At 36.9% G+C, this 25,044-nt stretch overlaps 1 protein-coding gene across 9 annotated transcripts in view; it reads left to right on the forward strand.

Moving 5' to 3' along the window:
* Window positions 1-25,044, forward strand: part of LRRC7 (leucine rich repeat containing 7) — a 571,671-nt gene that overhangs the window by 349,441 nt on the left and 197,186 nt on the right. For all 9 annotated transcript variants that reach the window (XR_015254784.1, XM_086717266.1, XM_086717264.1 and 6 more), the window contains one exon: window positions 15,064-15,127. Coding sequence is in view for 8 of the 9 variants with exons in the window: in XM_086717266.1 (XP_086573392.1) it covers window positions 15,064-15,127 (64 nt within the window). In the remaining variant the exon portion in view is untranslated. The remainder of the gene's footprint in view (window positions 1-15,063; window positions 15,128-25,044) is intronic.

A 25,044-nucleotide genomic window follows, 5' to 3' on the forward strand; every position in this document is an offset into this window, starting at 1 on the left:
ATAAAGATTAAAAAAATTTTTTAAAATATATGCCAGTGGTGTAGGTTTTAGCATTCAAATGGTAAGGGAAGACTCTCTAGGGATAACTTTAAAACAAAATATCTAGTTGAGTCTGACACAAAGATTATTTTAAGAAGAAATTGAACCTAGAGAAAATGATTTGTAGAGTAATTCTCTTTGAAGATATAAAAATAAAAAGGAAGAGGAATACAGACTTGAAAAATATGAACATCTTTACCTGACTCCTGAAACTATAAAGTAATGATAAGTAAAAGAAACAGAATACATATAGAATCACAGTCATGGCTTCTGACAAGCTCTGACAAGGAAATTATGAACATCAGGCATCACACCAGAATAATTTATGAAAATGGAATTCTCAAAATGGAAAACTAGAATATTGAAGTCAAATGCAGGAAGAAAAATATCAACTATCCTAAACCTTAAATGATTTGTAGAAATGTTTTTTTTAACCTTATGATAAACACATAAAACTGTGCAAATATTTTCCTGTTTATTTTGTTTCTTTTAAAATTATTTAAAATGCACTTTATCTCTCATGATCCCCAAACACTAGAATTGTAGAATGAGTGTAGTAGGAATAATGTTTTTGGCTATAAGAAACAGAATTCTGAGTAAAAGTGACTCTGAATAGGAAGTACATTTGTTGCTCATAACAAAGTCTCAAGGTAAGCAGTTCCAAAGTTGGTTTCAGTAACTTAATGATTTTATCAAAGGCCTGGGTTTTTTCCCATTTTTCTATACTGCTATCCCCAGAATGTTGGCTTTTATCCTTAGACTTGTTACCTCATGGTTACACAACATCTGCTGCCACTCTAGACATCACATTCTTATCCAATCACAAGAGAAAGAGGAATAAAGGGGCTAGGGTTGGGGGGGGGGGCGTGGATTCCCGTGCCCCCACCTCTGTCTTTTAAGTTAAGGAGGAAATTTTTTTTCAAAATCTCCCTCAGCAATCAATCCAGAATTTCTCCTCCTCCTCTTCCTGTTTTAGTGGCCAAAATAGAGTCATGAGTTCATGTCCTAACTTCAAAGGAGGTGTGCCTAGGGACTATCTGGCTCTTCAGTCTCTGATGCAAAGCGGATACTGCTGCAAGGAAGAAGAAGGAGGAAAATGGCCGTTGTCTGGGAACAGTTGCCAGCCTTGGCTGATTATTTTCAAAGGCTTTTATCTTCTTTTTTGTTTTTCTCTCTCTCTCTCTTTTAATGTTTATTTATTTTTGAGAGAGAGAGAACACAAGCAGGGGAGGGGCAGATAGAGAAGGAGACACGGAATCCGAAGCAGGCTCCAGGCTCTGAGCTGTCAGCACAAAGTCCTATGCAAGGCTGGAACTCACGAACCTTGAGATCATGACCTGAGCTGATGTTGGACACTCAACCAACTGAGCCACCCAGGCATCCCAAAGCCTTTTTTCTTCTGAAGGTCAAATCTTCTGGCACCTTAGCAGCAGGATTGCATCCATCCATATTATACATCAATTAGGGTATCAATAATCTAAGGCCAAATCTATGTAAAAGTACATGAATTAGTATTTAGAAAGCCCAGTGCAACCAGTGATAAAGTTTTCTATGAAGTATAGCCAGGAAACGATGAGCCTGAATCAAGTTCATGTGTGTGTGTGTGTGTGTGTGTGTGTGTTTGTGTGTGTGTCTCTGTGTGTGCACGAGTGCATGTATGTGTTAAAAGAATCTCTTGGTAAAGGAACTTGTCGTTAGTGTTTCCTGCTCAGTTATCTATAGGAGTTTTAAAACAGCTTAAACCTGCCTATTTTTTCAGTAGCATTCAAAATATCTCCATAACCTCATAACGTAGGTTGCAATATGTGGTAATGAAAATGAGCATCTTCGTAGCTGATTCTGTTCTTAATAACACTTTGATCAGACTGCTGCCGTGCAAGCCAGAAGTGTCAGTTCCAGCAGGTAGCCATACACAGAGACAATTGTCATAGTTCCTGATTATATGGCACCTTTCCCCTATGAAGAGCTCAAAAAGCCTTACAAGTATAATTACATCGTTGCTGCATTGTCATGAGTTAGGAATGCACAATAATTTTGGCCAGTGGGAAAATTCATGTAAAGAGTGAATGAATGATTAGTTCTGGTTATAAACCCAAGTAGACTGTAGAAAATGGAATGGAATGCAGGCTTCTTCTCTAAGGAGACCGTTCATTAAAAGGAACAGTGTGGGGTTGCCTAGGTGGCTCAGTTAGTTAAGTGTCCGGCTCTTGGTTTCGGCTCAGGTCGTGATCTCATAGCTTCGTGGGTTTGAGCCCCGCATCAGGCTCTGCACTGGCAGCATGGAGGCTGCCTAGGATTCTCTCTCCCCTCTTTCTCTACCCCCTCACCCTCTGCTTATGTTCTGTCTCTCTCAAAATAAATAAATTAAAACTTAAAAAAAAAAAAGGGAGCAGTACAGAATTTGTCCTGTAGCCAGTTGCTGTCCTTATGGTTCCGTTTTTCACTTTACTTCCTTGGACAAGTATACCTTACTGTATGAACTAGAAGTATTCTTTTAGATTATTTGTTTTTAATTTCTTTTAATGTTTGTTTATTTTTGAGAGACAAAGGGAGACAGAGTGCGAGCAGGAGAGAGGCACAGAGAGAGGCAGACACAGAATCCGAAGCAGGCTCCAGGCTCTGAGCTGTCAGCACAGAGCCTGACACGGAGCTTGAACTCACAAACAGTGAGATCATGACCTGAGCCGAAGTTGGACGCTTAACCAACTGAGCCACTCAGGCATCCCTGTGAACTAGGAGTATTCTTGAGAGACTACTTGAGAGTTTATTTCTTCATACAGAATGTTTCTTTCATGTTCTGCCCTGAAGTAGAGATAAATGATTACAAGAAAGAGAATTTTTCCTGTAAGACATCATAAAATCAACATAAACCTTTAAACGTTGAATGTTTAATAGGAAAATATATTTCCAAAGGAAATACTCAAAATATGTGACAACTTGATGTAAATTATATATTTTAAATGTTTATTCTAATAACTTAAATACTGCAGGGAAGAATATCTTAATTGAGAAACATTAATAAACTTGTCTAAAAAATTGTCTTCCCAATATTCTTTGACAAAGTAATAGATGTTTAGTTTGGCTACATATCCATCTAGAAGATTCCAGGAAGCCAGTTTAGCATTTTGTTGTTCTTGTTCTTAGGGGGAAGTTGAATTGAAAAGATGAAGAATAAGAAACTGTAGCTGTGACATGGGTTTAAAATATAGTAATAATCAAGGGAGAATTTTTATTAAAATATTTGATCAAAGAAGTTATGCTGTATCTGCCTTCAGACACTATATTTTAATTTTTCCTGGTTTGTAAAGATAATAAGTTTATCTTTCTTCAAAATAAGTTGTGCCAGTAGTTCCATTTTTAAAGAATGTTGAGTCTTGGGCCTTCTAGTGTTTACTGCTTACACTGTAAAGAACGATTTTTTTTCAAAAATTTATAATATGAGCATCATTTGAAAAATTATTAACAAGAGAAGAACATGATAATGTGGCAAACTTGGCAAGTCAAAATTATAAAATACTTATGTTCATTAAACATAAGACTCAAATTAAGAAAAGTGGAAAGGTAATATTTTCTTTCCCTAAGTCTCAATAAGAGAGAAATATCGGACATTAACAACTGAGAGTTTTCCTTTCCTTGTGCCATGAATAGCCACTAATTAGAGAGTGTTTGAGCACATTTGAAAGACAAGTTAAAAGCTGGAATGCATAAACCAAGGCCAAAAATTGGCAGAATCCTGTGAGCGTCAGCAATCCTAAGTTACTACACTGGGAATTTATGAGGAAATATGAATTCTGCCAGCTTTATGTGGCTTCAGGGATAATTGTACATTTAAATAAAGTCTCTGCATCTGATAAAAAGAAAACCATACATTGTATGCAGATGCACCAAGATATTGCATCATTTTCTGTCATTGTTCCCATTGGACTCTTATTCCAGATTTGCAACTGAAAATTCTATAAAGTAATAGCATGCTAGTAAGGACTCAAATTTCATAAACACAATCAAAATGACAGTATTAAGAACAAATGTCCCTGGATTCCAATAGCTTGTACCCTAAAAAATGAGAATTTCAAATAATTAATATAAATAGCTATCTAGTGGAAATTCCCTAATAATGTTCTCAGTTCTTAATTTATCTATCATATCTATATTCAAGGTTTTGAAAACTTAAGTATTTTTAGGTACCAGACTTAAATCACAAACCCATAAAGCCATCTAGATGTGAGATTTTAAGGAGTGATGTAGACTAGGAGTTGGGAAACTATAGCTTATGATCCAAATCTGGCATCCCTGGGTTTTTTTGTAAATAAAGCTTTCCTGAAACAAAGCCATGTCCATGTGTTAACATATCATTTGTGGCTACTCTTGCACTACAATAGCAGAATTGAGTCGTTGAGTCAGAGATCCTATGAGCCACAGAGTCTGAAACACTTCCAACCTGGCCCTTTGCAGATAAAGTTTGCTGGCTCCTGGCATAGACTATGGTGAGCTATAGAGCACATGCTTTTCATAAAAGCATTCACATTTAAGCAATGATCAATCCAAACATTTCAGGCCAGAGGTAGATGGCTGGCCCGTGCTGGGAAAAGAATGAGTCTACCATTCTCAACTTTGTTATTAACTTTCTGTGTGACCTTGAATAAGTCACAATTCTCCTCTAGTAAGAAGTGAGCATTTCCTTTTACTGAGGTTGTGGTGCCTAAGGTCAAATGGCAAAAAATTGCATGGTCTTTCAGGAAAATGTGAAAGGTCAGAGAACTACATCCAAAACAGTCATAAACACAAGGAGAATCTAAAGTCAGTATTGACAGCTGAGATGCAGAGCCTAAAAGGTCAGAAATTCAAGCAGACAAATGAGGGTGATCTGATCGAATTTAAATATTCAAATAAAGTTTTTAAATATGCCTAGGCCTATGTTTTCATGGACAAGAACTCGGTTTCCTCATCTGCAAAAAGTTTTCCAGAGTGTGCTCCTAGTCTGAGAAACGTCTTGTAGGAAAGAAAAAGTAAATGTCCCTTGGTCACAAAGACAAGAAAAAAGTCTAATTTAGTTTCATCTGTTAGAGAATCAAAATGAACATTTATATATTTTACCTGAGAAGTACTGCCAATAAGAAGTAAAACTTTACCTATTTGCAGATGACATGATATTATATATAGAAAACTCTAAAGACTCCAAAAAACTACTAGAATTGATTGAATGATTTCAGGAAGGTCACAGGATACAAAATATACAGAAATCTTTGCATTTCTATGCACCAATAATGAAGTAGCAGAAAGAGAAATTAATAAAACAATCCCATTTACCAATCCCATTGCACCAAAATAATAAAATACTTAGAAATAAACAATCAAGAAGGTGAAAGATCTGTACTCTGAAAACTGTAAAATATTAATGAAATAAATTAAAGATGACAGAGACAAATAGAAAGATATTCCATGCTCATGGATTGGAAGAACCAATATTGTTAAAATGTCCATAGTACCCAAAGTAACCTATAGATTTAAAGCGATCCCTATCAAAATACCAATAGCATTTTTCATAGAACTGGAACAAATGATCTTAAAATTTGTAAGGAACCACAAAAGACCTTGAATAGCCAGAGCAATCTTAAAAAAGAAGAACAAAACTGGAGATACCAGTGAAATAAATCAGAGAAAGAAAAATACTGTATGATTTCACTCATATGTGGAATTCAAGAAACAAAACACAGAAAAAAAAAGAGGCAAATAAAAAAAATAGACTTTTAATATAGAGAACAAACTGTTACCAGAGGAAAGGTGTGTGGGGGGTGGGGGGTGGGGGGTGGGGGGGGTGATGGTTGAAATAGGTGAAGGAGATTAAGAGTACACTTATCCTGGGACGCCCAGGTGCCTTAGTTGGTTAAGCATCTGACTTTGGCCTAGGTCATGACCTCAAGGTGTGTGAGTTCAAGCCCTGCACTGGGCCTGCTGCTGTTAGCACAGAGCCTGCTTCAGATCCTCTGTCCCCTTCTCTCTCTGCACCACCCCTGCTGGTTCTCTCACCTTCTCTTTCCCTCTCTCTCTGTCTCTCAAAATAAATAAATAAATAAACTGGAAAAAAAAGTGCACTTATCCTGTTAAGCACTGAGTAATGTATAGAATTGTTGATATTGTACAACTGAAACTAATATAAAACTGTACATTAATTATACTGGAATTATTAAAAAAAAAACAAAACTTGGAGGTATCACAGTCCCAGATTTCAAGATATACTGCCTTTAACATTTTTAGCGAGCTTTGCCAAAATGCACTGGCCATCTGAAATCTTTTTTAAATTATGCCATACCTATAAATCCTTAAGAATACTTTAGGAAACTCTGACCTAGAAAATCTCTGAAGTTATTTCCAACTCTGAAAACCTTCATATTTTAATAGCTAACTCTTACAGAGTGTTTACCATTTATCAGGCACTATTAATGTGCTTTACCTAAATTAACTATTTTAATCACACAACTCTATGAAGTACGGATTATTATTATCATCCCACTTACAAATAAGAACATTGAGGTGCAAATATGTGCTTTAATTTGTTCAAAATCAAACAGCTGGGGTGTGTGGGTGGCTCAGTCGGTTAACTGTCTGACTCTTGATTTCGGCTCCGGTAATGATCTCACGGTTCATGAATTCAAGCCCCACATTGGGCTCTGCACTGACTTGGCAGAGCCTGCTTGGGATGCTCTTGCTCCCTCTCTCTCTGTCTCTTTCTCTCTCTCTCTCTCTCTCTCTCTCTCAAAAAATAAATAAAGGTTTTTAAAAAAATTTTAAAAAAATCAAACAGCTAGTGAGTGGTAGAATAGGGATTCAGACTCAGGTAGTCTGAATGTTGTGGCCAAAGCACAGGAAAAGGTGAGATACAATTAATTAAAAAAAAAAAAAAATAGTATCTCAATCTCACTGGGAACAAAAAGTAGACATAGCATGTAAGAGGAATAAGGCTCTGGAGGGGAGATTTGGGGTCCATGCCCTCAACTACTCCACATTCATAGTTTTGTTGTTATGTTTCAGATATTCAAAAGAGTCAAAAACCTAACTTAAATATGTCACAGAATATTTCTTTTAATATTTGAATTTTTTAAAAACCTATTATTGGAAATATCATTAAGTCAACTTAACACAAGATTTAGATATCCAGAGACTAGTGAACCTCAGACTTACCTGCTTTTATCATCATACATAGTTCATAATAAATGAGCTAATGTATATTCATTACAGTATTCATTAAAACAGCCCTATCAGGATATCTCCTTGGCAACTGCTAATTAATTGTAGCTGCTTCCTTGGCAACTGTTAATTAATTGTAGATACCTGATAAAAATTGAGTGGTTTGTCTTTGTAAATATTCTAGATGCAAACTTCTAACTGATAAAGAATCATTCATTCATGCACGGGTGAATGTCTTCATTAAACAACACTGACTGAAAACCTATTTACACTGTGAACAGGACTAACAACTTACTTGCTCTCATGGGGTGTTAGTCTAGCATGGGAAAAATAATTAGTAAGCAAAGGAAAATGATTTTAATTTTCAGTATTAAACATTTGATTAAATAAAATATTTAATTAAATAATAAATATTTCCAGTGTTAAGAATTAAGAATAAAATGAAACACAAGAACATATAAGGTGAAGGTGCAAAGGAAGTTTTATTTTGAGTAATGGAGATGGACTATATGAGGAGAAAATGTTATCAGCAGAGTTGAGGAAAAGCAGCCAGCTATTGGAAGATATAGGGGAAGAATATTACAGTCAAGAGAAACAGCAATAATAAAAGTGACAATCATAGAAATACTATACACTTATACAATTTTTACGTATATAATATGACCATAGTTGGTAAACATTATTTAATACAACCAATTACTATGGAACTTGCACCATCTAATTACTAGACAAACTTACAAATGAATCTAAATAATCAGCAAGATACTTGGTTCAGGCAGATGAAGATCAAATTGTCAGCATTACTGGTAGAAAATGTGGCCCAGGGGCGCCTGGGTGGCGCAGTCGGTTAAGCGTCCGACTTCAGCCACGTCACGATCTCACGGTCCGTGAGTTCGAGCCCCGCGTCAGGCTCTGGGCTGATGGCTCGGAGCCTGGAGCCTGTTTCGGATTCTGTGTCTCCCTCTCTCTCTGCCCCTCCCCCGTTCATGCTCTGTCTCTCTCTGTCCCAAAGATAAATAAACGTTGAAAAAAAAAAAAATGTGGCCCAAATTTGTGACCAGGTCCTAATATTTGTTCCCTGACCTATGGTGGTGATCATGTCTTCAAGGCCAGCCATTTGTAAGGGGAAATCACACCAGTTGGATTTCCCTGTGGGGTTGGAGAGATAGGCCCCAAACCCACATATGCTTACCATACATAAAGAGCATGGTCAAATGAGTGCATCCTCAAGCAGGTTGGCATGAACTGCATAAGGACGGCCCACATGGGAACCCACTGGTGGAGTAAGGACATAAACAAATGGACATAAGATGCTCACCCTCCTACTGATCAGTAAAGAGAGGAGATAAAGGTCTGAAGTATTCCTCTATCAAGGTACATCTCACCTAGAGATAATTTCCACTCCCCACCCCCACTTTGCATCCCCAACCAGGGGATAATTGACAACGTGTGGAGATATTTTGGTTATGAAGACTGAAGAGAGTGCTTCTGTTATGCGGCTAACCATCCCACAGTGTACAAGATAACTGTATCCCAGCTATATTGTAGGACAATAGGGTTTCCTGCAACAACTACAATGGGAATTTTTAGTTTTTTCACTTGGGACCAAAATCTTTCACATCCTTCACAGACACATGTTAAAATGTTGGACTTAAGCTACAATCTCGGAAGAACCTCAGCTTTAGATGTACTCTTTCTGTATTTTCATTGCTTCTTTTGATATATGTAAATATTGCAAGGTTCTCCAAAACCCAACTGAAATGTCACCTCTTCTTAAAGTTTTCCCAAATTACTAAACTGTTAGATGTTCCTTCTTCTGAATTCCAATGGCAATGTATACATATGTTTACCTTAGCACTTATCACCCTGGGAAGTAATTACTCTTTTAAAGGTCACTCCCATTTAGAAAATAAGTCTTTCCGAGTAAAGACTGTGTAAGATGTGCTAAACATTCAACAATGCCACAGTAGGCTCCTATCAAAGAATTTATTTGTCCAAAATGTCATTAGTGCCAAGTTGAGAAACCCTGAATCCCAGAAATCTTTGTAACTCCACAGGAATCTTGGTAACTCCAATGCCCACATGGTGCCTGCCGTAAAAAGTGCAAACTAAGTGAATGAATGAGTACTCACGAAGAACACTACTAACACAAAATACCATGGATTCTATTTTATTTTTCTCGTAAAGTCTTACTTGTTTCTATCCTGATGAAATTTAAAACCTATTACATACATTCAGCTAAAAGGAACATTTTTTTGGACAATTGACAGAACGATTATAGTTTAACAACTAGCACCTGAACAAGAAAAGCAGTGGGCTGTGTTATGAACCATCTAAAATCTTGTGGGTAAAGGCAGTTAATTTTAAAGGTGTAAAAATGTAAGAAATAATATTAAATGACATCCTCAAAAAACATAAATAAGAATGTAATAATTTTAAAGTTATAAAATGTAAGAAATCATATTAGAAAGACAACTTGAAAACAGAAGAATGTAATGGCAGAAGGAAACTTTGGTGACAGTAATTAAACTTTAATGGAAAGGGGGATCATAAAAATAAAATGGATAAGATTAAGACAAAATAAATGCTATTTTTAAAGTATCAGAACTTAAATAAGCTTCAGGAAACATTCAGAAAACCTCATGGGAAAGCCTTTTTTTTATTGTTCCAGAACAAGCAAAAGAAAAAATGTTGCCCATTCAGAAGAATGGCAAAGGAATGGTAGCAAGCTATGTTATATATTTAAAATATGATTTCTAGGTATGAATTTATGAACCAGGGGTTTCAGAAGCAGTAGCCCAAGACTAGGATGGGAAGAGAAAAATGTTTAGAGATGACATAGAGGCTAGCTATCCCCTCATGAAAGCAATCAAACTTAAACTACACTGGATACACATAAGAGATAATAGTTTCTTTATACATTTTCTTGGTCAGCCCACATCTAGAGAATAGTGTTCATTTCTGACTATCACCTGGCCCTCAAAGATAAGAAATGTTTTGGGTTCTGTGGTCCATATGATCTCTGTCACACCTACTCAATTCCACTGTTGGGGTGAAAAATAGCCATAGATAATATGTTAACAAATGGGCATGGCTGTGCTCCAATAAAGCTTCACGTACAAAAGCAGAGTTTCCAGATATGAACCTGGCCCTGCTTTGGAAGAGAAACATTGATAATCAGAGTATTTAGGGGCCTGGAAATCCTAACATACAAGGATTGATTTAAAGTGTCACTAATATTCAGGGGCACCTGGGTGGCTCATCAATTAAGTGTCTGACTCTTGATTTCAGCTCAGGTCATGATTTCATGGTTCTTGAGCTAGAGCCCCACGTTGGGCTTTGTGCTGACAGTGCAGAGCCTGCTTGGGATTCTCTCTCTCCCTCACTCTCTGCCCCTCCAAGCATGTGTTCTCTCTCTCTCTCTCTCTCTCTCTCTCTCTCTCTCTCTCTCTCTCTTTCTCTCTCAAAATAAATAAATTAGTTTTTAAAACTTAAAAAAAAAGAAGTCAGTAATATTTAGCCTAGAAAAAAGATTCATCCTAGAATTAATAAAACTTGCCTTAGGACACTCGGGTATAAAGACCTCCCCATTTCTTCATTTAATAAAATTAATTTTGTCTTGGTTCTCCACCATTAAGGCTGGGAAAAATACTTATTCTCAGGGTTATGTGATGATTTCCTTGGGGGTCAGTGAGAACTATAGGGTTCAGAGAATTCAGAAAATTGTGCAAAGGCCTTTGGTCTTAGGCTCATGGTGGTTTTCACTAGAATATTTGTTGCCCAAGGCTACACCATGCTGAAGTCAAATACATGTGGCTCTGCTACTCATGTGATTATTTCTCATTCATTTGCCACATCTGGCCACTTGGCCCTTCACCTTGGCTCTCAAGGCTTTGGTGCTCATCATTTATTTATTGGGCTTTTGGTGGAGCAACAAGATTTGCAAGAATTCACCATTCCTCAATATTCCCAGGCTCAGAAGAAAATCTAACTCTTTTTTCATGGGGTCCAGCCACTACCATCCCCTTTCCTAGAAACACCTATTCAGTGGTATAGATTTGGCAAGAGGGGAGGCAGATGTTCTTCTTACAATGCTGGCCACAGTTTCACAACTTTCTTTGGACTGATGGAGGTCATGCACAGACCCTTCTGGACATCTTGAAACATATTTTAAGATCTAAGTGGAAAAAGGAGGCATATGCTTGTGAGAAATGGACAATTCAAGAAAGCAAGTGGGAGGTGTCTGGGTGGCTTAGTCGGTTAAGCGTCTGACTTCAGCTCAGGTGATGATCTCACAGTTCATGAGTTCGAGCCCCGTATCGGGGTCTGTGCTGACAGCTCAGAGCCTGGAGCCTGCTTCAGGTTCTGTGTTTCTCTCTCTCTGTTCCCTTCCACATTCTCTGTCTCTCTCTCTCAAAAAATAACTAAACATTAAAAAAATAAAAAAGAAAGCAAATGGTATGTGAGTTAAAAAAGGGGGATAATTTTCAGGTGGAATAGACAAAAAACATCATTTATTTATTTTTCAAATTTTTATTTCCAGTCAAGAGCTTTTACCTGAGCTCCAGTCTCTGTCCCTCTCTCTCTCTCTCTCTCTCTCCCCTCCTTCCTCTCTCTCACGCACATGCATACATACACGTAATAGTTTTCTTTAATTCCATTCTAATATTCCCACACTGGTATTCAATCCAGAAACTGTTTTAAATTCCTTCCTCTCCTTTACCTCCCACACGCAATCAGTCATCATCATCACCAAGTCATTTCTTCACCAGAGCATCTCTCATTGCCCACTCTATCATCCATACTGCCTTTGTCTTATTTCTGACCCCGCTACATCCTACCTGCATTTCAGAGCAGTCTTATTGGGCCTCTTTACTAGCATATCCTCTCCCCACTTCTCTCACTGTTCCAAGCTGCCAAAGTGAGCTTTCTAAAATACAAATCTGATCTAAATCCTAAAGGCTTCCATCTCCTTCAGGCTAAAACTCAAACTCCCTGATTTGATATGGATGAGCTTATAATACGGCCCTTGCTTACGTATTATTTCTTATTTCATACCAATTTTCTCATTTCTTATTATTTCTTATTATGTTTATGAATCTGCCATTCCTTGAAATGGGCCATGATCTCTTTCAACCCACCCCTTTGACATCTCTTCCAAAAAAGACCATATCCTCTGACCCTATAGTCTGATCAATGCTCCAGAATGAAATGTCAGCCAGGCCTTTTACTCCCAACACTGAGAGAGTACTTCTCCCTGTGCTCTTTAGAAACTTACACATATATTTTCTATGACATTTACTTCACTGGTAAACATTGTCCACTGTCTTAGCTATACATCTCAAGATTATGAACTACTTGGCAATATGAACATAGCTTTCATATTGATAACCTTAAAACTTGAGAGATAATACGAAATCAATATATTTATGTTATTGAATAAGTAATATTTAGACGTGTATGGGTATGACATATTGAATGGGGGGGGGGAAGAGCATTAGCAAAGGCTTAAAACATAAAACTGATCTTCCCAGAGGGACCACTAATCTTCATGTTAGTAAATCAAGTGATCAGTTGTCAGACCTATCAGCAGTTTTTGCCACAATTTGTCATTTCCATCATCTTGAAACACTTTCTTTACTTGACTCGCACGTCTTTATACTCTTTTTTTTTTCCTATTGTCCCTTGTCACTTCTCAGGCTTTTTTGCTGGCTCTTCCTCGTGTCATCTTAGACTTATTCTCTTCTCATCTCCACTCAGTCCCTTAATGATCTCATGTTCTCAAGATCTGATGCTGTCTCTTTGCTAACCATGCTTAAATTATCTCTCTTTCCTGGACTTCTCTAAACTCTAGGCTTGTGTATATAACTGCCTGTTTTACATCTCTAGTTGGCTTTACAATAGAAATTTCAAATTTGACATCTTTTTTTTTCCTTCAACTTTATTGTGGTATAATAGACAAATAAATGTAAGACATTCAGGGTATATAGTGATCATTTGATGTGCATTATGAAGGGAGTCCTCCCTATCTGGTTAATTAACACATCCGTCACCTCAAATATTTACCTTTTTTTTGCAGGGGTGGGTGGGTGAGTTGGTGGGGTTAAGAACATTTAAAACCAAATCTCTGAACTACCTAAAACCCTGTTCTACCCTGTCTTCCTTACCCACCAATTATAACTTCACCCTTGTAGTTGCTCAGACCAAAACACACTTGTAGTTACATTTGACTCTACATTCTCTTATTCCTCATAGATATTTCAGCAACAAGACATTTGACTCTAATCTTAAATATGTTCAGCAGCCAACCACTTCTCACCGCCTTCAGTACCACCACCCTGGTCCAAAACTGCCATTTCTTCTCATTTGGTTTGTTCCATTAGCCTCCTACTTGATCTCCTGGCTTCTACTTTTGTCCTTCTCAGTCTGTTTACAAGCCTGCCATCACAAATAGCCTTTTAAAATAAGTCACTTCAGTCACACTCTGAATCAAAACCTTTTACTGACTCTCCATCTTACACAGAATCAAAGCCTACATCTTACACTGGGCTATAAGCCCTCAGATTATCTAACTTCTCATTATCATCTCTTTACATCCTTTCTCCCTCACTCTGCTTCAGATACATGGTCTCTTAGGATGTCTTCAAGCAAGCAACATGTCCCTGCTTTAGGGTCCATGCACTAGCATGCTCCTTCATTTCCTTTAAGCGTGGTTCAAATTTCATTTTCTGGTAAGACCTTATCTGGATCTCCCTATTAAAAATTGCAATCCCCCTATGTCTATTCTTCGTACTACCTCCTCTGCTGAAGTTTTCTACATAGCACTTATAACCTTCTAATATATTATTATATTTTACTTAATCATTTTACTTATTGTAATTCTGCCCCCACTACAATGTAAAGTGCCTTTGGACAAGAGTTTTTGTCCCTTTTATTCACTATTGTACTCCAGACCCAAGAAGATTGCCTAGTGCGTCATCTTTCAATAACAGCTGCTGAATGAAAACGGGTACATGCATTTTTGCATTTCTGAGTTCCTGACAGTGTCTGGATTACAGTAGTATTTTAATGTTCAAAAAATGCTATGAGATAATTACTGTAGCCATTTTAAAGATAAAGGAACTAAAATTTCTGAGATTTGAGCCAATGAAGCATCTAGAATTTCTGTATAGTCATGATTTAAGGATAGAATTCTGGTTAGTGGGAAGATAAAAACTTGGAACTCAGAAAAATGTGATCTTTTCTTACACCGTATACTGTACTTGAGAATGGCTTAAGAAATGCTGACCGCATGTGTCATGGGCTAGGATACTTCTGACCTTTGGCACCTACTCTACCCAAGGTTTTACCATTGCCGTTTCATAGGGTGGTGCCAGAATCCCAGACAATATCTTCAGGAGACAATGAATACAACAGTCTGTAGCAGAAATTCACTTAGCAAAGTCGATAATGAATACTGATGATGAAATTGTGGCCATTTTGTGGGGCATTAGAATGCTTTGCTCAGAATTGTGTTTATTCATTGGTTCCTAAACCTGTGGTGATTCTTAAAAATATATTTGTTGTGGACGTGCTAGTCTAGACATTAAACAAGCTTCCCAGATTTAATGTTAAACAGCCAGCTCTGTATTCCCAACAATAATGGGCATTTGGAAATATGATAAGCAGGTGACAGTTTGCATACATTGTTTTATATTTACAGTTTGCTTCTCTCTATAAAATACCCCAATTTCTGTGCACTATAAAACCAGGTAAATCTGACAGAGGGTGGGTAGAATGTCTTTTGGAGCAATGTGTCACGGACTGTCTCACAATAGTATTTTTCTCCATCTGTTATAGGTCAATGCACAAACTGGCCCAGTTGGAAAGACTTGACCTAGGCAATAATGAATTCAGTGAGCTGGTAAGCGAATGCATTTTCTAAACTTGATAAATGCACTCCAGGAGATTATTTATTTTGCTCTGTCTCTGTAACTGCAGGTATTGAATTATCCAACTGCACATTTGCATTTGCTAAATATAACAACAAAATGGAATCCGGGAAATAAAGTGATTGTTTGACTGTATAGAAAACCACAGACTACCGGATAATATTAGATGCGCTAAAAAGAGAGAGAGAGAGGAATAGGTAAACAGATGCAAATTGACAATTTCGAGCACCAGTTATGTAGCAGGCACCAAGTTCAGCGTGTCACTTATGTTATCTCACTTAACCCTTGTTTGTTATGTTGCCATGTTAACTTTATGGAAATGAGCTCAAAGTGGTCACCAGCTTGCACAGCTTTTATGTAATTGAACAAGAATTAAAGCAAAACCTGATTAACTCAAAGCTCATACCTTGAAGACTTCTTCCTTTAGGGATGCTTAGTGGAGAGGAATGGTTAAAATCCTTCTATTTCTAATTGTACTGAGAGTGTCTTTCTAATGAATACATATTCCAATCTCACTGCCACCAAAACTGAAAGAAATTCTGACTTCTCCTTTCAGGACTTAAGTTTTCTTTAAAATTTGCCTGAAGACCAGAATCTCAAATGCAATTAGAAAGCAAATACTCCTTTATAAGCAGACTCTTTTTAATTCAGAAGTCTCCACTTGAACAACTTCAAGTTTAAAAAATGCAATTCATCTGAAATGTATTTTAACTATTTTTAAATTAAAACATGTAATTAAGTAATCAACTATTCTCTCCCAGCTGTGTTGCTAGCAATGTGACCTTGTGCAAATCACTTCACCTCTCTAAGCCTCTTTTTCATTTTCTATAAAATGGAAATTAAAATGGCTCCTCCCTTGCAGGGCTTATGTGAAAATTAAATGAGATAATGCATGGGAAAAAGGGATTCTCAGTAAATGCCAGTTTACAGGGTGTGATTTGCACTGCATCTTGAATGTGCAAAGAAATTAGCTTGTTTAGCTTTGACCATAACTAATCTGGCCATTATCCCAGCCTCTATCAGCTGTTCACTGAGGGTAAAAGCTGACTTTCATTCTTCTGCAATTAAAAGTTTCATCTGATTTAAGAAGTTACAAGATTCCTTTGGGCTGTGGTCATCTTCCTCGCATAAAAATTCTTTCTGTCGTGTGTCCTCTCACCTTCCCCAGCTTCTCTTCATAACATGGATCTTGGGTATGTGCAAAGGCTACATGTCTTTCTGACCTGAGGGAAAGGGACTCTCTGGTCTCAGGCTGTTTTTCAGAAGTGTCCTGCCAGACATGCTGGCCTCAGGGCTGATGTCTGCAGCTGACCCTGCCCCTTGTGTTAAAGCTAGAGTTCTGAAGCCATAGTCAATTTTCTAGGCTCAGGCAATACTCCTTTTGAGCACTGGCCATTTCTCCCTTGTTTGCATTGCTACCACTCAGCTCTCATTGGCTGTAGATATATTAGTCTCTGCCCTGTCTTCCCTCCAGTATTAGGCTTGGCCGTCCATCCCCGATTTCTTTTGTGAAGATACCTCACCAGCTTTAATACTAGTATTAAGAGCGTACAGGCTCTGAGAGTCCACTTGATGTGCAAACAACTGAGGTTTCACTCTCATTTCCATCACCGGCTAGTTGGGTACCTTTGAGTCTATATAGCTCACTCTCTATCCTTGGTGTCCTCTTCAATAAAATCAGGGCCTCAGAGGCATCCATTTCACAGGCTTTTGGGAAAAGTTCTATGCAGGAGAATCTATAATAAGCATTCAATATATGTTTCTATGAATTTTGATTCTGTCAAGTGTATCATTTTGCAAGCCTTTCACATGGATAGTTTAGGAATCAATGTGTTACTATAAATATTTGGACCAACAAACATGAATAAAATATGTTTACTTTTTTGAAAGTAGACATAGTAAAAGTACACTTAGAAACATATTGTAACTTATGCTTCATGGTATCTAAGAAATCATCACTTGAGCAGAAACATTTTTTTTATTTTGAACTCCCAATCTTCCGTGTTAGTCACAAAACAAATCTCTCTAAAAAAATTTCTTTTGCATTTTTTTTAAGACCCTTTATTTATTGATAATAGTTACTTGGCAGAGGGAGGAAGAGATGGGAGTGTAATTATGGAACTTCACATCTCTTATGTCATTAACTTTTAATCAAATGTCTGACTTTTATTAGTCATATGTGTGGGACTAGCTGTTATTTCTCTGAATGTAACAGCTTTTAATGAGCAAATAAGAGAATTTGCTTTGATACGAGGCCTCTAGGTACAATGTCATGTGCAGGCAAGGGGATAAATTCCATTCTGTAGCTAGGTATTGTCACGTAGGAGATTACTGTTAGAGAATTCATTTGTGTGGCATGGTAAAGAGACAGATATGGAGAGAAGATGATAATAAGTTAAAAAACAACAACAACAACAACAAAAAACTTACAATGTGAAAGTCTAATAAAAAGAACAGAAGCTTGCTTGTTTGAGACTCAATGTAAATATGCTAATGAGGTTTGAAGTAGAAATATCTACTTCAAAAATCCTAAACAGAAGGAATTATTTTATGTTTCTAACAGCAGTGGCCACCAGGAAATACTGGGCAAAGTTCCAGGAACATAATAGATTCTCAGAGGTTTTGTTGTTGTTGTCTCTTTCATGGGTTATTTTTGTCAATATAAAATTAATATATTTCCATTAAATTTTTTAATATTTATTCATTTTGAGAGAGAGAATGCACACAGTGGGAGAAGCAGAGAGAGAGAGAGGAGAGAGAGAGAATTCCAAGCAGGCTTGGCTCTGTCAGCACAGACCCCAGCTTGGGACTGCATCCCATTAACCATGAGATCACAACCTGAACCAAAATCAAGAGTCAGACACTTAACTGACTTAGCCACCCAGGCACCCCTCCATTTTTTAAAATTCAGAAAGTTAAGAGGATTGTAAGAATGATAGCAAAAGTCGTCCATAAAATCTCAACCCCTTATAAAACCATGATTAGTGGTTTTGGTATATTCTCCCCCCACCACTGCCATTTTCTTTTTTAATGAGGTCAGATGAGTATTACTGGGGCCATGTCAGAAATGAGACACTATTAGGTTGATGTGTTGGATACCATCAATTCTTAAAGCTCCTCTATGTACTCTGGGTAGAACAGCCTTCTAACTTCCACAGAGCAATCAGGAACTTCCCATAGTCATAGAATAGTCAGGGACACTAAAACAGGTTCATTAACTGCAATGGGGCCCAGGAGCCATATTTCAGGTGTATATAGATCTATCTGATGAAATAAGAGTCCTGTTCATCCTGAACTAGTAGTGGAAATAACAGAGCCCCCAAAGTCAAATCACCTAAGTGAGAAGAATACTGGAAAAGGAAGCAGATTGAACAGCAGAACCTGGAGGAAGATGGGATCAGTGGATCCAGAATCAGGGTGAGGCTATGGCTGACCATCCCCCAATCTAGCCCCAGCTTCTAGCTCCCAGTCTCCTACTCCCTGAGCTTTCCCCTTCCTGTATTGAAGGAGGGCCCTGGTAATAAGTAAGAGCCCCCAACAACTCTGCCGTGGGAACTTGCATCAAGAGTCAGCTCTAAGAAACAAAATAAGAATGCTTCTTTGCAAACCAGAAAGAGAAAAGAGGTGAGCCCAGAGGAGATAGACAGTAAACTGTTAAGTGGTCTGTACGTGGTTCAGAGTACAGCAACGTAATGGAGGCAGACTGTGGCACAGGCAACAACCTGCCTACCGCAGCATGAGTGACAGTGCGCAGCAGAAAAGGAAAACATGGATTACAGAGGTCATTGGAAGAGCATCTCCTGTTATGTGGGAGGTTCCTTTGTCTCCACTCACCTTCCTGCCACAAAAGGAACTCCTACAAGCACTAACTGGGGAGGAGGATCCCAGGAAAGGCCTGATTTCTTGATCTCTTGCTCTTCAAGTGGAGGGAGGTCAGAGAAGTGAGATTTGAAATTTCACTGTAACCGTGACATAATAATACTGCTTATGTGTGCTTTTATAGAGATGTTTCTGTTTACCAAATTGGAATTACAGTTTGCATTCTATTTTATATTACTGTATGATTATCAAATTCAAATAAATTCTTTACAGACATTATAAGTTAGAAGTTTTCTCTGCAACTAAATTAGGAAGGCTGTCAAATAATAGCCAAAATATAAGTAGTGAATTGAAATTTACACTTAAGAGAAAATAATAAAGTCAGGGAGGCTTGAAATTTTACAATATCATATTTGATGCATACAAAACAATATATGTAATATATGTTTAAGTTACAAAACATAATATAATGCATCCCTGTGTACCCGCCACCATATTTTTATGAAATAGAATATCACCAGTCCTGTATAGCTACCTATTTGCTCTTACCTAATTCTGCCTCATTCCCAGAAATAACTACAATCCTGAATTTTAACATTCCCTAAATTTATATATATGTCTAAACGTTATATTATTTCACTTTGCTTGTTCTCAGACTTTCTAAAATATGACTATATTACAACTTATATACTTATTTCTTCATAGTCATTTCTGTCCAGCTTTTATTACATTGCTGCTATGAATATTCCTATAAGTGCATGTGTGCAAGAATTTTTCTAAAGCATATATTTAGAAGCAGAATTTACTAGTCATTAATTGTGCACATATTCAACTTGAAAAATAATGCTTTTCTTTTTTTGTTTCAAAATAGTTGTACTCATTTACCTGCACTGTATAAGACCCCCCATTTCCACCTCTTCACCTACACTTGATATCATCAGACTTTTTTTGCCTCTATAATGGCTGACAGGGTCATCTCATTACTATCTGAATCTGAATATCCCTCAGCTTTCACGAGATTGGTGCTTTTTTTCCATATGTTGGTGGCTGATAGTGTTTCCTCTTCTGTGAGATGCCTGTTCATGTATTTCTGCCCATTTTTCTATTGGATGCCTTTTTCTTGTAGACTTACAGGGAACTTTTATATATTCTAGATACTAACGTCTTGTTGGTTATATGTAGCACAGATACCTTCTCCCAATCTCTGCAGTTTTCTTTTTACTTGCTTCTTGGTGTCTTTTGATGGCCTGAAGTTCTTAATTGTAATGTAATCAAATGCATACTTTTTTTATGCCTAGCATATTTTGTGTCTTGCTTAAGGAGTCCTTGCCTTCCCTGAGGTGCCTGTGTGGCTCAGTCGGTTGAGCATCTGACTCTTTTGATTTGACTGAGGTCATGATCCCAGGGTCATGGGATTGAGCCACATTGGGCTCTGCACTGAGTGTGGAGTTTTCTTAAGATTCTTTCTCTCCTCCTCACTCCTCATGCATTCTCACTCAGTGTCTCTCTAACGTGTGTCTTCTTTTTCTAGAAGTAGAAGAAGAAGGGGAAGAAGAACAACTTGCCTCCCCAAAGTCAAACACATCTTTTATTCTAAAAGTTTTAAAATTTCATTACTTATAGCCAGGTGTATTTCCATCTAGGCTTAATTATTTTACATTGCATATGTTATTCTTTTTCTGAACAGATAGTTTTCCAAACATTTATTAAGCAGTCCTTCCTTCTCCTCTGAATGAGTGCAACTTCTTAACAAAATATGGTATCCATATATTCATAGGTTACCTTCTTCAATGGTTAGTTTATTTTCTGGGTACCAAAACCACACAGTCTTAATTAGCACAAATAATAAGTTTTTAATATCTGATAGGATAAGTCTCTACAACTTAGGCATCTGGACATTTAGTTTGCATATAAATTTTAGAATTCGTCTATCAAGTTGCTTAAAATGGAAAAATATCATTGGAATTTGTTTAGAAATGCATTGATTCTATAAATTAATTTTCATTGGTTTATGATGAATTTATATTTTTCTGTTATTGACTCTCCTTATGTGTGACATATCTCCATTTATTTGTCCATTTGAATATCTTTCAGTGAAGTTTTATGATTTTCTTCAAAAAAGATTTTTCACATTTTAATGGATTTTAATTGGATTATTTGTTTTTTGTATGTTCATTTGTATCAGTTCTTCCTATACTTTGAATACTAACCCTTTATCAGGTATGTCCTTTGCAAATATCTTCTTCCGTTTAATAGGTTACCTTTTAATTTTGTTTATGTAGAGGATTTCTAATGTAAAACTACCTTTGCATTCCTGAAATAAATCCAACATAATCTTAATATGTTGATGATCCTGACCTATATAAACTGTATTTAATTTAATCCTTTCTGGGATTTTTAAAAATCAATGCTTATGCATTTGATTTGTATACATTATTCTTGTGTACTTTCTCTATCTGTGGGTTTGTGTTTCTCATCAATTTTGGAAAATTATCAGACCTTATCTCCTCAGATATTTCCTTTTGTCTATGTGTTCCATTCCATATATCCTTCTGGACTTTGGACTAAATATGATATGAATATGATATCATAAGTGATTTTCAAATGCTATTTTAATAATTATTTTGTAAGGTCTTCTTTGAAAAAGCAATCAGATAAGGGGTAATTTTAAAAATGTTTATTTCATCTCCTTAAAGAAAATCTTTCTGCCTCTCTATCCAAAATTATCCAGTGTTAATTCTCCAGAATTTAAGACATGATAGTGATATCATTTTAAGAGTACTTTCAACTCTTTGAACTATTTGATGTACAAGCTGCTGACAGAGACATCTCTAAATAATGGGCCACTCATTCTATATTAAAGAACAAAACATGAATTTAAAAAACAAACACCTGGGGCGCCTGGGTGGCTCAGTTAAACATCCAACTTCGACTCAGGTCACGATCTCATGGCTCTTGAGTTTGAGCCCCACGTCAGTCTCCGTGCTAACTCAGAGCCTGGAGCCTGCTTCAGATTCTGTGTCCCTCTCTCGCTCTACCCCTCTCCCACTCATGCTCTGTCTCTCTCTCTCAAGAATAAATAAATATTTTTCTTAAAAAACTTTAAAAACAAACACCTAAATTACAGCAACAAAAATATTTTAAACAGTAAAAGTATATATTTCATATGATGAACAAAAACTTTCAATTTTTGAAAGACAATGCAAAGACGGGTTGTATTTTAAAGTCCAGAGAATTCATCAGGAAATGAGTACTATCAATTTAACTATCTAATATTTAAGACAGTATGTTAAGCAGTCTTTATAAGAACATTTCATAAATTCAGCCATCTATGAACTACATTAGAGGATTGATATTCCATAAAACTTCTTTTCCGAAAAGCTTAAAAAATATTCTGCATTCCACAAATCACCATTTTAAATGCTTAGTAAGTCTACAGATCACAATAAGCAAGAATTTCTAATCTCAGTATTCAAACTGAAATAGTTTTGTTGATTTTTTTCACTTTATTCGTAGGGTCAAATAAAAATTTCAAATAGATAAATAAAAAATGGAGACACTGAGAAGAAATGCCAATAGTTGTATAGTGCTGGAGCGGAAAGATTTTACTTTACCCTTCAAGATTCTTCCAGCTGATCTAAGAATTAATTTTACATGAGACAAATTAACAGCAGGGGGAAGAAAAAGTTTAATGTGTGTGCACGAAGTCCCCAAAATGAAATCGAGACCCAAAGAAATGACCAACACAGGCAGTTTTTATACTTTTTAGACAAAAAGACAATAAATCTGTGTGAAGTTGGTGGGACAAAAAAACTTCATGTCGGGGGGTTTCAATTAGTAAGGAATTCTAAATAGAATTTGGACTGGGCTGGAATAGTTAGTCAATTACTAAAACTATAAGCTTTGTTTATATAGCTTTCTATGCTCTGAATTCCCTATCTATGATGGTAGGAATGTCCCTTTACCTGCTGGTACAGGGAGAGTACCTTTCACAAGGTTGATTTATTTCCCGTTTCCAGAGACGAAAAGGAGTCAGAGTGTTCTTACACTTAAGTAATTTTTAGTTCAAAATAATCAGTATGCCAAAGAAGTAGCCTTTGTATTACCTACCCTTGGCTCCTACAATAGAATATTTATTTGGGCTATATAAATTACACAAGTGTTTTTTCATAGAAATTTGAAACAATCGAGTACTTTAGCTAATGTTTTAACTTGTAATTTAAATTGATTAGAATTAAATTAAACTCATTCTACTAAAAGCATAGCTGCCAATGGTTTCACCTCCCTAGTTTGCCCAAGGCATTCTCATTTTTAATTACCTAGGATGTATGTGTACCTAAGGCAAGCACTATATATTTACATATCTGGTAATTTCTTTTATGAGTTATTATAACATAGGTTTGCCATACCTACTAATCAGATTTTGTCAATTATTTTTCAGATAAAGCTTATAAAAAAAGAACAAAATAGTAAAATACAATTTGTAATCATATAACTGGCCTCATGTTTTTAGGGAAAATATTTGAGAGATCCTAATTATTACCTCCTCCATTTCCTGCGTTTGTAAAATTACTGTGGACATTGATTATAGATATATATATATCACAAGCATTGCCAAAGGTATTAACATATCAAGAGAAACATGATAAATGAAACATTTTAAAAATTATTAGAGGCACATCAATTTCTTTATCAGTCCAGGCCCAGTCAGGGGGTGGGAACAAAATCCATGGTTTAACAAAGGAAATTTGATATAAAGAACAGCTATTCATGTATTAGAAAACAGAAAGTACAGAAAGGGGACACGGAAGAATCACAGAGGTAATAACCCAGCTAGCACTTCTAGGGGAGAGAACAAATGGAAGAAAGTAGTATAAGGAGCTAGAAAGAATTAAAGCTAGGAATCAAGGGGAGCCTGGGTGGCTCAGCCGGTTAAGTGACAGATTTTGGCTCAGGTCACAATCTCATGACTCATGAGTTTGAGTCCAGCATCTGGCTCTGTGCTGACAGCTCAGAACCTAGAGCCTAATTCAGATTCCATGTCTCCCTCTCTCTCTGCCTCCCACCACCCCCCCCCCCATGCTGTCACACTCTGTCTGTCTCTCTCTCAAAAATAAATAAACATTAAAAAGTTTTTAATAAATAAATAAAGCTGGGACTTAGACCCATAAAGAGGCTGGTGCTGGGGTCTCTGAGGGGCATGATAAGGCTGGTTCTAGTTGTGTGGAAAAACTACAAACTGAAATCTGCTGCAGTTGCTGAAGTTTAATGTCATTGCAAAGAGAAGTGTTGCTGTTGAGACTGAAATGACCAGGAGTGAACTAGAAGGAGCAAACCCCATCTTCCTCCTGTATCCTCCCAGTCTCTCTCCAGTCTCTCCAGTCTACCCAATTGTCAGTGCCTGACACTGAGCAACCTGTCAAAATAGAAATGTTGGGGCGCCTGGGTGGCGCAGTCGGTTAAGCGTCCGACTTCAGCCAGGTCACGATCTCGCGGTCCAGGAGTTCGAGCCCGGCGTCGGGCTCTGGGCTGATGGCTCAGAGCCTGGAGCCTGTTTCCGATTCTGTGTCTCCCTCTCTCTCTGCCCCTCCCCCGTTCGTGCTCTGTCTCTCTGTCCCAAAAATAAATAAATGTTGAAAAAAAAATTAAAAAAAAAAAAAAAAAAAAAGAAATGTTGTTAACCTCAGAATTGCAAAGTAGAATACAGAAAAGTGGACCCACTGCTGAAAAGACAAGAGCTTACACATTTGAAATAAAATGGATATTTGCTTTGGCGGACTCAGTTTTGACATCATTTCCTCCAGAAAGCTTTCCCTGCACTTAGCAGAGCTCCATGTCCCCAACTGGCACTTGATAAATGTTTTTGAATGAATGAATGAATGAATGAATCATTTAATTTTAAAGTGAATAGTTCAGTTGATTCTCATCATCAAAATCGTGCCTATGTAAATTGGAAATTTTTAATTCAAACTAAACAATAATAGAGGTGGAGGCAATACTTTAGTTTACCTGCAAAGCAATCATTCTACAATTAGATATCCTTTGAGGAATCAATTTCAATTCACTTTGA

Source organism: Puma concolor, chromosome C1 (assembly GCF_028749965.1).
Source record: "Puma concolor isolate L17-30 chromosome C1, mPumCon1.1.hap2, whole genome shotgun sequence".
In the NCBI taxonomy this organism is placed as follows: Eukaryota; Metazoa; Chordata; class Mammalia; order Carnivora; family Felidae; genus Puma; species Puma concolor.